The sequence below is a fragment of the Phoca vitulina genome, unplaced genomic scaffold (assembly GCF_004348235.1).
Source record: "Phoca vitulina isolate PV1807 unplaced genomic scaffold, GSC_HSeal_1.0 scaffold41, whole genome shotgun sequence".
Taxonomy (NCBI): domain Eukaryota; kingdom Metazoa; phylum Chordata; class Mammalia; order Carnivora; family Phocidae; genus Phoca; species Phoca vitulina.
Window position 1 is genome coordinate 630,363 of NW_022589744.1, and position 12,626 is coordinate 642,988.

Genomic DNA, 12,626 nt, shown 5'->3' on the forward strand with positions numbered 1-12,626 from the left:
AAAGATGTTATCACTGCTCAGGCAGACCAGACTCTCCTTCTCTCTGCCATGGTTGTCTGTGTATTTCAGTTTTTAGACAAATTGAGTAGAAATCAGTCACCGCTAAAACAGGGATATCTCACGTGGAGGGAGGTCTGGATTCATCTTTCTCTGTAGAGCCATCTGCGTCCTCCCCGAGAGGTGAGCGATTCGCAAACCTAGGCGAGCATCCGAACGAAGCAACCAGGGGAGCCTTCCAGAAGCACAGAGACTGAGATTCTAATTCTAGGTCCGGGTGGGGTCTGAGATTTAAAAACAAAAAATCTGCAGGTGATTCCAGTGCCTCCCAGGCTTGAGGGCAGCCACAGAAAGCTCTCGTGAATGTTCCGGCGGGCCTGGTAGGTGTGTGAATGAGGACACAGATGGGACTTTGTATTTCTTTGATTTATTCATTCAGTTACATAATTGAGCACATCTCACTCCATCCCAGCCTGGTGGACACTCAGCTGTGGCTTATAGGCCTCCGACGTGCTCCGGGGGGCCTCGGTGATGCGAATCGCCTCCCGGTGGATGTGCTTTCTAAGCCCAGCACTGTAAAGTGGAGCCCGTCACCCACAGTTCTGGAATGCCTTCCTGGGGCAGCTCCCAGGGAAGGTGTGACTCAGACCCCCTGCCCTCAGCCTGGGGCCTCCTCTCCCCACCCGGAAGCCAGACAGGGTAGTATGTTAGTACAGAGCAGATGGAGCTGGGTGCAGTATGTCACTCATCCTTTTTTCTGGCTATCAAAGGTGCAGATAATTAATAAGAAGCTGGATCTTAGCAACGTCCAGTCCAAGTGTGGCTCAAAGGATAATATCAAACACGTGCCAGGAGGCGGCAGTGTGAGTACGCTCACACTTTCCCTGCGCCGTACTGCGGTTTGTAAGCAGCAGCATGGGTGTGGACACTGGCGAGACATTGCAGAGAATAAACCATTCTCCGGTTCGGGGTCTGTCTGTGGCCCCCCTACCCGTAGCCCAGGCTCCCTGCAGCCGTGCCCACTCTTCTAGGAGGGCTGCCCCAGCATCCGTGGGTTCCCTGGCCCGTGCAGGCTGCAGGGGCAGTAAAGGGAAGATGACCGAGCCCCTCTCTGTCCCAGACCTGGAGGCCAGGTCCTCACCGCATAATAGCCCTGGTCGGTGCCACCCACCGCCCACCACGGGCTCCTGGAAGCCCCACAGCCTGCGTGAGGTTGGGCTGAAGGTGGCAGTGCTGGGGACTGGGCTCTGTCACCTCCTTCCCTGTCACCGGGGCAGGTTCACTTTGACAGCCCCATGGACAGCTGGCCCACCTGGGCTGACAAGCAGACACAACGTCTTCCTGACCTACTTCAGGGCAGGAGAAGTCCAGTCTCTGCCCATGTTTGTCCCCTGCGTTTGCAAGGGATGAGCAGATCCCTAAGCCCGGGCTCGGGTGTAAAACCAGTCCCCGCCGCTGGCAGATCAGGTGCAAAAGAGCCCCAAACAGTGCACCAGGGGACCCTGCCTACAGCGGTCGGGGGTTGACAGAGAAACGCGGCTTTGCACCCTTTTAGATTTGGCTTCCTCCAAATGTCCTGGGGACTCCTGGTGTTCCCAGTGGGTGAGGGCCTGAGATTTGGGGCTGGCATCCTCACTTCTTACCCACGCACTCGGTCAACTCTGCTGTTACCCTCCGGCCGCTCCGTGGCCACTCACAGTGGGGGCGTCTGGAGGTGGGGTGCCCCTTCACCCCGGCCCCCTCCCCCGCCTCTCAGTTGGCTGGCAGCCCACCTTTAAACACACCGCAGGGAGAGGGCCGAGCCCCTTTGAGGTCCCCTCCCCCCACCCCCGTGGGGGGACGGTTTCTGAGAGCAGGGATCTCACTCCCGGCTGGTGGTGCCAGGGGGAAGGTGGTAGCCCTGGGCAGGCTCTCCCTCCAGAACGTGCCCAGCCCGGGCCCGCACCCCTGCGTCCAGCCCCCCCGCCCAGGTTTATTCTTGCAATGTGCTGCTGAGCACCTGGATCCCGCCGCTTGTCCCCGGGACTAGCGTGTGCTTTCCCACCGCTGCTGCATGCGCTTCGGTAACGCTTCCCCACCGGTGTCTGCTCCGTGTCCCCTCTGTGTCCCCGGTCCCCGCTGTCCCGTCCCACTGCTCCCAGAAGCCAAGAGAAGGTGTGGGGACCAGCCACGCCCCCCGGGCTCCAGGTGGAGTGCGGGTGGCTGTGTCAGCTTTGACTCCTGGTGCTCTGGTGTCACGGGCTCTGGCGGAGGAGGAAGGCCACGTGCTCTCTGCTGACGCCGGTCTAGTCACTGGTGGCGGACGTGCGGGGCAGGCCTAAGCTGTGGGGTCCAGGGGGCCGCAGCCGGCAGACCGCTCCTCCGGGCGTGAGTTTTGGGGAGACAGTAGCTTCCCATGGCTGCTGGCAATGCCCAGGGCATCAGGGGACTTCCTCGGGGGCGCGTGCACGCACGCGCGCGCACACACACACACACACACACACACACCCCGTCTGGCCTGCGCTCTCTGCCCATCTACAGCCAGCCTATATGACCTGGGAGCCCCAGGATTTCTCAGGCTGGCCCTGAGCATGGTCCTTTGCAATAGGAGCCTTCACAGAAAGCGCTTCTCCTGGTGGAAGGTGGCTGGGGGGCTCCAAGCAGCTCCAGGTGTTCTGGGGGTGCTAGACCGCTGGCCTGGGCCCCAGCATCTGGCTGGCTGCTCTCTCTTCCCGAGCCGGTGGTGACTGCCCAGCAGGCAGGCCGTGCTCCTTGTCCATCTCGGGATCCTCCCCACCTCCTGGCTGACTCTGGGCCTGGCCTCCTCTCCCCAGCCTCCAGTCCGCCTCACCTCCCCTGCCCTGGCTCCTACCCTCAAGCAATCCTTTTCCCTCCGCCAGTCCCGGTTCCTCCTTCTCCACGCCTTCCCCTTCACTCCCTGTTCCCTCATCCGGGCTGAGGGGAAAGAAGGAAGGCTGGCTCACAGCATTTACTTCTCCCTCATGCCAGGAGGAGCCCCCTAGCCCCTTCCCCGCCTCTCGGCGCCCTGCGCAGCACGCGCCGTCTCCCAGGCTGGACTCCCTCTGAATCGTTCCTTCCCCACCTGCTCACCCTCACAGGCGCGGGCTGCGCGGGGCGCCGAGAGGCACACCCCTCGCCTCACTGCACACCCCCCCCCACAGCCCGTGGGTACCTGTCGGCCTCAACTCTCCATCAATAAATGGCAAATGCCAGCACGATTTTCATTAATTTGGAATTGTTCCAGATGATTTAGACAGGAGTAGATGTCCCCCTTTTTCTGGCTCTCTGGCTCCAGGCCATCTCTCTCCTGGGTCAGTCCGGGGGCAGAGAGTGGGAGCCAACTCCCCACTCCACGGTGACTGGCCTCTTGTACCCACAGGTGGCCTCACACGGGTGGCTGCTGGAGGCTCTGGGAAGTGTCCATCAGTGACCATCCAGGGACCCTCTCCCAGCCATGGCTATGTGGCCGGAGGGGGGGGGCGGTGGTGGAGCCTGTGGGTGTGCCCCCTCCAGGGAGCTGGGTCTTGGGCTGGGATTGGTGGGCTGCTCAGGGGCCGTCGCCCCCTCCGGAAGGTGGGCGGTGTGGCCAAGCCATATGCTGGGCCCTCAGCTGGTTCTGAGGAGCCCTGAGGTCTCCCCTACCTGTGTGTGTCCCAGCGGGTTCCTCTGTGCTGCCTACCCAGTTCCTGTCGCTTTGCTCCCTGGGCTACAGAACCGAAATGTCCAGGACACTGTGTGTCCAGGTGCTGGCTGGCTCTTCCCGCCGAGTTACCTAACGGCTCTGGGTCCCGCTTGCTGTCACCGTGCTCACTGTAGTGCTAGGGTTTGTGGGAGGCTGTCCTGGGAGAAAGCCCACCCATCAACCCTGCTCCGCCCGCTCCTCTCTGAGGCCCAGCGACCAGCAGACCTAGCTTCCTTGCTTTTCCAACAAGATTTTCTAAATGTGGCACAAATGGACCGTGCTGATCCCTTCTTGCTTTGTCCCCACTGAATGTGATGTCCGTGTCATGTCAGGGAAGAGGGACCGAAACCAGCAGTGTGGGCCCTGCCCCATGACAGAGTCTCCCTGTTTTCCCCTGAGGGATGGAGGGCACTCCAGTCCCACAGTTATTGTGTGAAGACCCGATTCCCTGCGGGGCGGGGTTGGCCGAAGTCCAACAGTACATTTTCCCACCATGGCGAGGGTGTGTTCCTTGGGGCGACAGGAAGCACTGTCCCCAGCAGGGCCTGATCTGACTGACACAGCTGCTTTTCATGGTGTTCCGGCCACAGTGAAATCATCCTGTTTTATTCTTTGTCTCTCGCTCATCCTCTCTCACCTCCAGGTGCAAATAGTGTACAAACCAGTGGACCTGAGCAAGGTGACCTCCAAGTGTGGCTCATTAGGCAACATCCATCATAAGCCAGGTAGCCCTTGCAGAAGGCGGGAAGCGGGGGAGGGCGGGACCGGCCGGGGGTGGCGGGGGGCTTCTCCTGAAGTGGCTGGGAAGGATGCAGGGGACGGGCTGATGAGGGGAGCGTTGGAGGTGGGACTTGCTGGGCCCCTGGAGGGGTGGCTGCCCTGTCTCGCTTCTGAGCCGGGCGCCATGCTGGCCAAGGCAAAGCGAGGACGGAGGGCAGATGCTGGGCCTAAACCCTAAGTCGTGGTTCTCCGAGCGGGTGCACGTAGGGCCTCTGGAGCTGGGGGAGGGCCTGATCTGGCTCCTGGAGGCTGGCTTGTGGATTGTTCCGGTTTGGTCCCCAGCTGACATGGGGGTGGGGGGGACACTTCACCAGCCATTGCCGTGCTCCTGCTGTGACTTTGTTTTAACAGAAAATACTGTTGGCGCTCTGCCGTGCTTACCTTTCTCCTCCCCGTCCCACACCGTGTAGAAACCAGAGCTATCTGTAGATTTCTCTCTGCGGTGATGGGAATATTCTCGACCTGCTCTGTCCAGTATGGTAGCCACCAACCACGTGTGGCTGTTGAACACTGGAAATGTGGCTAGTGCAGTTGACGAAATGAACTAATTTTTTTTATTAATTAAAATTTAAGTAGCTACACGTGGCTGGTGGCTTCCGTATTGTCCAGCGCTGGTCTAGAATCTTAACTCCTGCCTGGGAGTCCAGAGCAGGGGCTTCTGCCTTAAGCCCGATTTCAGAGCAGAACCTTTACTTGAAGTGTTCCCGTGGGGAGAGAAGGTTGGCAGAAACATAGTCCGGAATGTGTCTCGTCAGGTTCTGGCTTCGCTGGGACATGTCGTGGGGGTTTAGTCTCTCCCAGTGAAAACCATCCCTCACCTGGTGCCATCATCCTACCATGCTGGGAGCACCCTTCTTGGGTGGCTTTATCCTTTCTCCAGAAAAGAATGCTGTTTGTCTCTTCCTCAGGCTGTGTCCCCCGTGCTTGGGCTCGGCACCGAGTGTCCGAGGAGGGAGAAGGGTCAGGCCCCTTCCTCGGTTAGGGTGCATTTTGCCATTTAGTTTCATTCCGAGATCTTGCAGGGCTGTGTCTTACAGGATGTTGACATAGAAGGACTTCACTCTTTGGAAGCCAGCCAGTTTAGAGTGTGGAACCACTCCTCCTGGACTGAGCTGTCATTGACCTGTGCATTAAAGAAAGAGGAGGTGTTTGTTGAGCAAATATTGGATGCACACCTTGATGAGAGAGATGGAATAAACTGTTGTGAAGCCCTCTGGAAGGGCTTACTTGGGCCCAGAGCACCTTCTAAATGAAGGATAGTTTTACCTACTCGGAGAGACCGGCGTCTACCTGGCGTCACGTGCTCCGCTCTCCTTCAAGGCGCGGTGTGCTGTGTGCATTGTGTTTCAGGGGGTGGCCAGGTGGAAGTAAAATCTGAGAAGCTGGACTTCAAGGACAGAGTCCAGTCGAAGATCGGGTCCCTGGACAACATCACCCATGTCCCTGGCGGAGGGAATAAAAAGGTAAAGGGGGCAGGGTGGGGAGGAGGCTGCATTTGGATGTGGCTGTGAATGGAGTGGAGTGGACAAGCCTGGTCCAGTTTTCCAGGGGAGGAAAGCTGAGGGGCCTGTCTTGATCGGCTTGATGTGGATTCTCAGCAGCCCCCGGGACCGTGAGTCTCGGCCTTCGCTGCCCATTGCAGTCACCTGGGAGCTTTACCAGATTTGATGCCCGGGCCCGACCTGGAGACTCTGATGGGTCTCAGGTGCCACCTGGGCACCTGGAGCTTCTAAAGCCCCCAGGGGATTCTGCCGGGCAGTTAAAGGTGAGAACCGCTGTCCTCGGTGACAGCATTCGGCCCCGTGGTTGGCAAGCATCCGCAGAAGGAGGTAGCCAGCCCCAGAGCCCGCCCCAGCGCACCACGAACAAGTCATGGGAACATAACCTAATTTTCTAAATGGGTCACTAGGCAGTTAGAGCAAAACAGTGCTGCCGAAATCCAGGTTCCTGTGGAGCCCCTGCCTGTCTGGCACGGAAACGTCCACGGGGAGGCTGCTGGCCCGAGGATCTCGGCGATCCCCGCAGGTTCTTGAGCCTCCGGGTCTCACTGTGTGAGCGCGGGGGAGGGGGACACGGGGATGCGTGTGGCCCTGAGCAGGCTCCCTCTGGGCACATCACAGGATGTGGGCTCGCGGCTGCACGTTTCCTCTTTTGCAGAACTGCAGCCAAAGCACCCTCTGGGGGGCTCCCACCCACGCCTGCCATGAAGTTCTGGAAATGGCTCATCTACCAGTTTGTAGTGCCTCCCAGCAGCTGACAGAGCTGTGGTGGGAGGAGAAGGGGGGTTCCAGAATGGGCACAGACTCTGAGACCCGACCCAGCGTGAGAAAGGGTGCTGCCCGAGGTGGCCCGGCTGGTTGGAAGTGGCAGCCGGCACAACACGCTGGGCAGGGCGGCAGCGGGGAGCCCCCAGGGCCAATCGGAGCCCCCCTGCCCCCCGTCGGGCTCATCGCCGGGCCTTCTCGATAGACACACCCCATGTTGTGTTTGAGGTGAAAGCCCAACGGTCAGTTTTGGAGAAGCCCCCCCGGGATAGCTTAAAGCAGAGGCTACAGACTCAGGCCCGGGGACACACCCCACCCCTAGATGAGCTCCCCGAAGGGTGGTGGGCTGGGGCGGAGGACAGGGCACGGGCCCTTGGATGGCCCTGTGCTCTCTGGCTCCCCACAGTGCCCCATGCAGTCCCCTGACCCCAAGGTGGACCTGAAGAGGTTCCCGAAACTCGGCTTCCGAGGTGCAGGAATTCTTCTCCGTCCCTGGGTCCCTAGTCAGAGAGGGTCCTGGAGGCTGTGTGCCTCAGGGGAAGTGAGGAAGGGCCCAGTTCTCTGGGGCCGTGGAGAAGGTTCTCGGCAAAAGCCCAGCGGCTCTGCTAGCTTCTGTCACCTGCCCCCTTACTGGTTTAAGGCCCGGGCATTGCTGACTCCCTGGGTGAGGGAAGGTCTCCGCCCATCTCTGGAAGCTTCTATGTCCTGAGCAAAGCTCTGGGTTTGACTCTGCTTGGAGCTGTGACCCTGGGCAGGATGGACAAGTGCTCTCGGCTCATTTCTTCGTCAGCAAAATGGACAGAAATATCCACATCCCAGGGTGGTGGGGAGACCCAAATGAGACCATGTTCTAGAAGATTCCTGGTACTTTGTAGCCGTCTAAGAATGTGAGTCAGAGTCAGGCCTGAGTGTGAACTTCTGTTTTAACTCACCTCTGTGCCGGCTCAGAAAGGGTGGGCCTGCCCACCACCCAGAAGACACTGTCTTGATCCCAGAGAGTCCCCTCGTATTCAGTCCCCCACGTCCTGACATGATGAGCAAAACTGCTGACACATAGTGGAGCACAAGACCCCTGCCGCCAGAGCTGCTTCCAGTTTGGGAGATTTGGGGACATTTCCAGGACCCTATCACTTTTTTCTACAAGATACCAACATTAATGCTCTTATCAAAGCTTACGTCCCCACGGCCTTTCGAATACAGTGATACCGAAAGGCTCTTTTTGCAAAGCACTGCACCAAAATGGACAAAATAAGCGTAGAGCTTACATGGGAGCCTGGTTTTTCGTTACACCCACATTCAAGCCCCCTGCAACGGGGACTCTTCACCCCTTGGTCCACGGACTCCTGAAATCATGTGGAAGAATTGTGGGTGGGTGAGCGCATGCCTGCCTGTGTGTACATTTTCCTGGCTTCACCGGATGCACAACGGTTCCAGGGTCCAAAAGAGTAGGGAATTCCTGTGTCCACCACTTCAGGGCTCATCCGGAATTATTACGAACTGCTCACATCTCTAGCAAATGCTTTGAGTGTCCCAGGCATCCTGTGGAGCAAAGACCTCTGGACCCCTGGCTATGTCATCGTTTCTGTACTTGAAAAAGGACTTCGTCACGTCAGGATTTCTAGCCCACCTTCCAGGGCTGCCCACAGCTGCGGCCACCTCCAAACCCCCCCATCACTGGCGAGGAGAGGAATGTGTGTGGCTCCTGGCTAGCCAGCAGTGACTCTGGGGCTGTCCCTTACTCCTCTCCGGCTCCTCCTTCATGCTTTTTATTTTTTTTTAAAGATTGTATTTATTTATTTGAGAGAGAGAGAGCACAAGCAGGGGGGTGGGGTAGAGGGAGAAACAGACTCCCCCCCCCCCCCGCTGAGCAGGGAGCCTGACGTGGGACTTGATCCCAGGACCCAGGACCAAAGGCAGACGCTTCACCGACTGAGCCACGCAGGCGCCTCATCCTTCACGCTCTCCTGTGCAACTTGTTAGTATCTATAAATCAAACGCACATGCCTTTTGACACACCAGCCGTTCCGCTCCGAGGATACGTTTCCCCGCGTGTGAAATGCTGTGCACACGCGGGTATTCAGACACGGCGCTGTTTGTGACAGGCAAAGGCGGGGACGGCGCGGATACCCGCCTGGGGAGCAGGTGCGTTTTGGTACAGGGCGACGGAATCCTCGCCGCCGGCAGCACGCATCGGGGAAAGCGGGTGCCGATAAAGGAAGGTATTAGGTCGAAACGCCGAAGCGTAAAGCATGTGGATACTGTCACCGTGTGTATTAAATATACAGACACACTTCATACATCCCACGGGCTTGCACACGTGTGGGCATCTCTGGAAGGACACACAAGAAGCGAACGCCGGTCACTGCATCCGGAGAAGGAAAGCGGGTGGCCGGCAGGCAGGTGATGCGGGAACCGTGCGCAGGTGGCCCCTCCGGGAAGGTGATCACACAGCCCCCCCGCCCGCACCACGGCTCCCTCCCACCCCGGGCCCGTGGGCAGGCCGGGCTTGCCCGCCTTTCTGTGGCTTCACTCGCCTTCCCTCGCCTCCTCTCTTGCAGATCGAAACCCACAAGCTGACCTTCCGCGAGAATGCCAAAGCCAAGACCGACCACGGGGCGGAGATCGTGTATAAGTCGCCCGTGGTGTCCGGGGACACGTCTCCGCGGCACCTCAGCAACGTGTCCTCCACGGGCAGCATCGACATGGTAGACTCGCCCCAGCTCGCCACGCTAGCCGACGAAGTGTCCGCCTCCCTGGCCAAGCAGGGTTTGTGATCAGGCCCCCGGGGCGGTCAATAATCGTGGAGAGGAGAGAGTGTGGAAAAAAAAAGAATAATGATCTGGCCCTTCGCCCTCTGCCCTCCCCCAGCTGCTCCTCAGACCGGTTCATCGGTTAATCACTTAACCTGCTTCTGTCGCTCGGCTCTGGCTCGGGACTTCAAAATCAGTGACGGGGCAAAAGAGCAAATTTCATCTTTCCAAATTGATGGGTGGGCTCGTAACAATAAAATATTTTTAAAAACATTTAAAAAGATGGCCACACCCAACATTTCCTTGGGCAATTACTTTTGATTCTTTTTTTTTCCCCTCTGAGTAGAGGAGGGAGGAGAGGCTCTGAAAGCTGCTTCTGGGGCATCTCGAGGGACTGGGGGCACCCCTGCTCTGCTCCATCCTGGGGGTGTCGCAGGGGCAGCGGCAGCAACAAAGGATTTGAACCCGGGGCGCCATGTTGGAGCCACAGGCCGATGTCAACCTTGGGGTGGGGGTGGGTGGGGAGGGGAGGGGAGGGGAGGGGAGGGGAGGGGCGGGGCGGGGGGGTGGGGGGGCAGAGGGCAGAAGGGAGAGGTGGGAGGGGGTGAGAGGTGCTGGGTGGGGAGGAGCCGCTGTCCTCCTCCTGGAAGGGCAGCAGGAAGGGCCAACTGCCCCTGCCGCCCGCAGCAAACTTGGACCAAGTGGCCTCCTGTGCTTGGTGGCCCGGGGTCCGCTGCGGGCCAGGGTGCCACCCTCTGGAGAAGGGCTCTGGTCCCTCCCATACCGTGAAGGGACGGTTGGCGGGAGGGTGGCACCCTGCGATCACTTCCTCAGAGAAGCCTGACCTTGATGTCCCCAGTGCTGGCCTCTTTCTCCCTCCCTGCAGGGTGGGGGTCCTGAGCTGAGGGGCTTCCCTCGGCCCCACGGAAACCCCGTTTTATTAAGTTCTGAAGGTTGGAACTGCAGCCACGGTTTTGGCCACCTCACCGACCTGGGACTTTAGGGCTAACCAGTTCTCTTTGTAAGGACTCGTGCCTCTTGGGGGCATCCGCCTGTTCCCAAGCCTGGGCCTCGGGCGTCTCGGGAGCGTGCGGGACTCCGGCAGGTGGGTCCTGAGCCTCCTGCCCCTCCCACGGCCGCTGCAGCCACCTGTCTCCCCCCACCCCCCGCCATGCCCGTGTGTCTGCTGTGCGGAGCCCAGTCACTGCCTGTCCCCATTATGTCACGCTGTCCCGAGTCCCCAGCCTCACCACGCCCCTTCTCAGACATTGGATGCGGGAGGCTCCTGCTCTCCTCTGCGGGGTGTGAGCGAGTGAAGGCGAAGCCCGGGCACACGGTGAGACCTCAGGCTCTTGGCTTCGGTTCTACTCACCAGCTGGCGCGGCCCCCACGAAGCTGACGACCTGCCTCAGTTCCTTACCCCCCGCCTCTCCTCACAGACGTGGGCCAGGGTGGGCTCAGCGATGACCCGGGATGTTTTTGCCTTGTTGACTCGGAGAGCCTTTTCCTCCCAGAGGGCCTGGCCCCCTTCCTGAGCTGAGCTGGCAGCTAGGTTGGCTGTCCCGGTTCCAGAGGTGGCACCAGGACAGGCAGGCGAGGCCCCCAGGGCAGGACCACACTGCCCCCACCCCCGCCCCACGTCCCCCCACTTGCGCCCAAGCTTGTGACCGCCAGCCTCTGAGAGAGCCCCGCCACCGCCTGCCCTCCCCCCGCACCATGCGGACCCCCCGGAAGGGGAGCACCCCCCTCGGAAACGGTTCGTCGGCCCGTCCCAGCTGGAAGCAGTGCCGTCTGTCCTGCCGCAGCAGCTGACATATACATAGACGTCGCCTTTCCCTCCCCGTCTGCACCCTGTCGCCTTGTAGTCGGATCTGTTTATGCTTGGATTCACCAGACTATGATAATGAAAAGGAAAAAAAAAAAAAAGGACGCATGTATCTGGAAATGCTTGTGAAGAGGTTTCTAACCCACCCCCGTGGGGGTCCTAGATGTCTCCCCCCCCACCCCCACCCCCACACTGGGGCTCGGCTCCAGGGGGCCAGTGTGGCTCCACCCTGCTGGGGCCTTCGGATTGGAAAGGCTTTCACAGCACCTGGGACCCACCCGAGACCAGATTGTGACATCCGACGGCCCTGAGCTCCGAGGAAGGCCGGGAGCTACGGCGCCCCCTCGCGGCCCCGCCGGGGCTTCCCTCTGTCGGGGCGGAGCGCGTGGCCGGCCTGCTTGGCCGCAGGAAGATGGCCCTCCCGGTCACAGCAACCCTGAGAGAGGGTCTCGGAACCCAGTGCCAGCAGGGCAGAGGCCCGCAGCCCCTCTCAGCCCGGGGTCCCACCGCAAGCTGTCCCCGCGCCTGCGCGGACGGCCTGCGCCGGAGGAGCCCCGGGAGCCCGAGCTGCCCGACCGCAGGGCGCTGACGAGTCGGGAGACACGCGGCCCGAAGCCGCGGTCGGGGCCCCGCCTGCCCCCACGGGGAAAAGGGAACCGCCTTCGTAGAGAATCGCTGTAAAGAAATTCGGCAACCTCGGGCCCCGGCTCCGGCAACCCTGGGGGCTGCTGGGAGTCCAGGGCCGCCTCTCCAGGGCCGGGCGCTTCGGCTGCAGCCGGGGTTTCCGTGCAAGGAATCATCTGGGCCCAGAACCGGCCACCGTGAGGCTCTCCACCGCTTTGAGCCCCAGCTGCCCTTAGAAGGGTCCTGAGGCAGAGAAGGGAAATGGGGTTCAGGGTTGGTAGCTCTTGGACACGCGGCCCCTCCTCACCGCCAGGGACTCGCGCTGCCGCTTTCTGCAGTTGCTGAGCCCTGCTCTTCCAGACCTTATTCTGAGGGCCTTGCTCGGAGGGGTCTGGGATCTGCCCGGTGGGCCGGTCTACTGGGGGCGGCCTAGAGATCATGGTTTAGGGTGGGAGGGTCAGTGCTGCCAGGGGGACTGCAAAGGGATGCTGGCTCGTGACCCTGAACGAGGACAATCCCCCCGCCCCGCAGCCCCCGAGGGCTGGGCACTCTGCCACCCCCATCCCCCCCACCTCCACAGTCAGTGTCCCTCGGGCGTCCCAGACAGGCTGTGCTGTATGCCTGGTCCCTTCGAGCCCTCCACTCACTTATCAGTAGTTCCATTTAACTTGACTTCAATGCGGAGACTGTATCCTGTTTGCTTG

At 60.3% G+C, this 12,626-nt stretch overlaps 1 protein-coding gene across 9 annotated transcripts in view; it reads left to right on the top strand.

Moving 5' to 3' along the window:
* The window catches only part of MAPT (microtubule associated protein tau), a 94,468-nt gene extending 84,486 nt beyond the window's left edge, over nt 1-9,982 (top strand). For 6 of the 9 annotated variants that reach the window (XM_032429427.1, XM_032429424.1, XM_032429418.1 and 3 more), the window contains 4 exons: nt 768-860; nt 4,323-4,404; nt 5,810-5,922; nt 9,282-9,982. In XM_032429427.1, coding sequence (XP_032285318.1) covers nt 768-860; nt 4,323-4,404; nt 5,810-5,922; nt 9,282-9,497 — 504 coding nt within the window. In that variant the 3' untranslated portion in view covers nt 9,498-9,982. The remainder of the gene's footprint in view (nt 1-767; nt 861-4,322; nt 4,405-5,809; nt 5,923-9,281) is intronic. The other 3 variants (XM_032429426.1, XM_032429422.1, XM_032429425.1) reach the window with 1 other exon arrangement.
* Nucleotides 9,983-12,626: the final 2,644 nt, after the last annotated feature.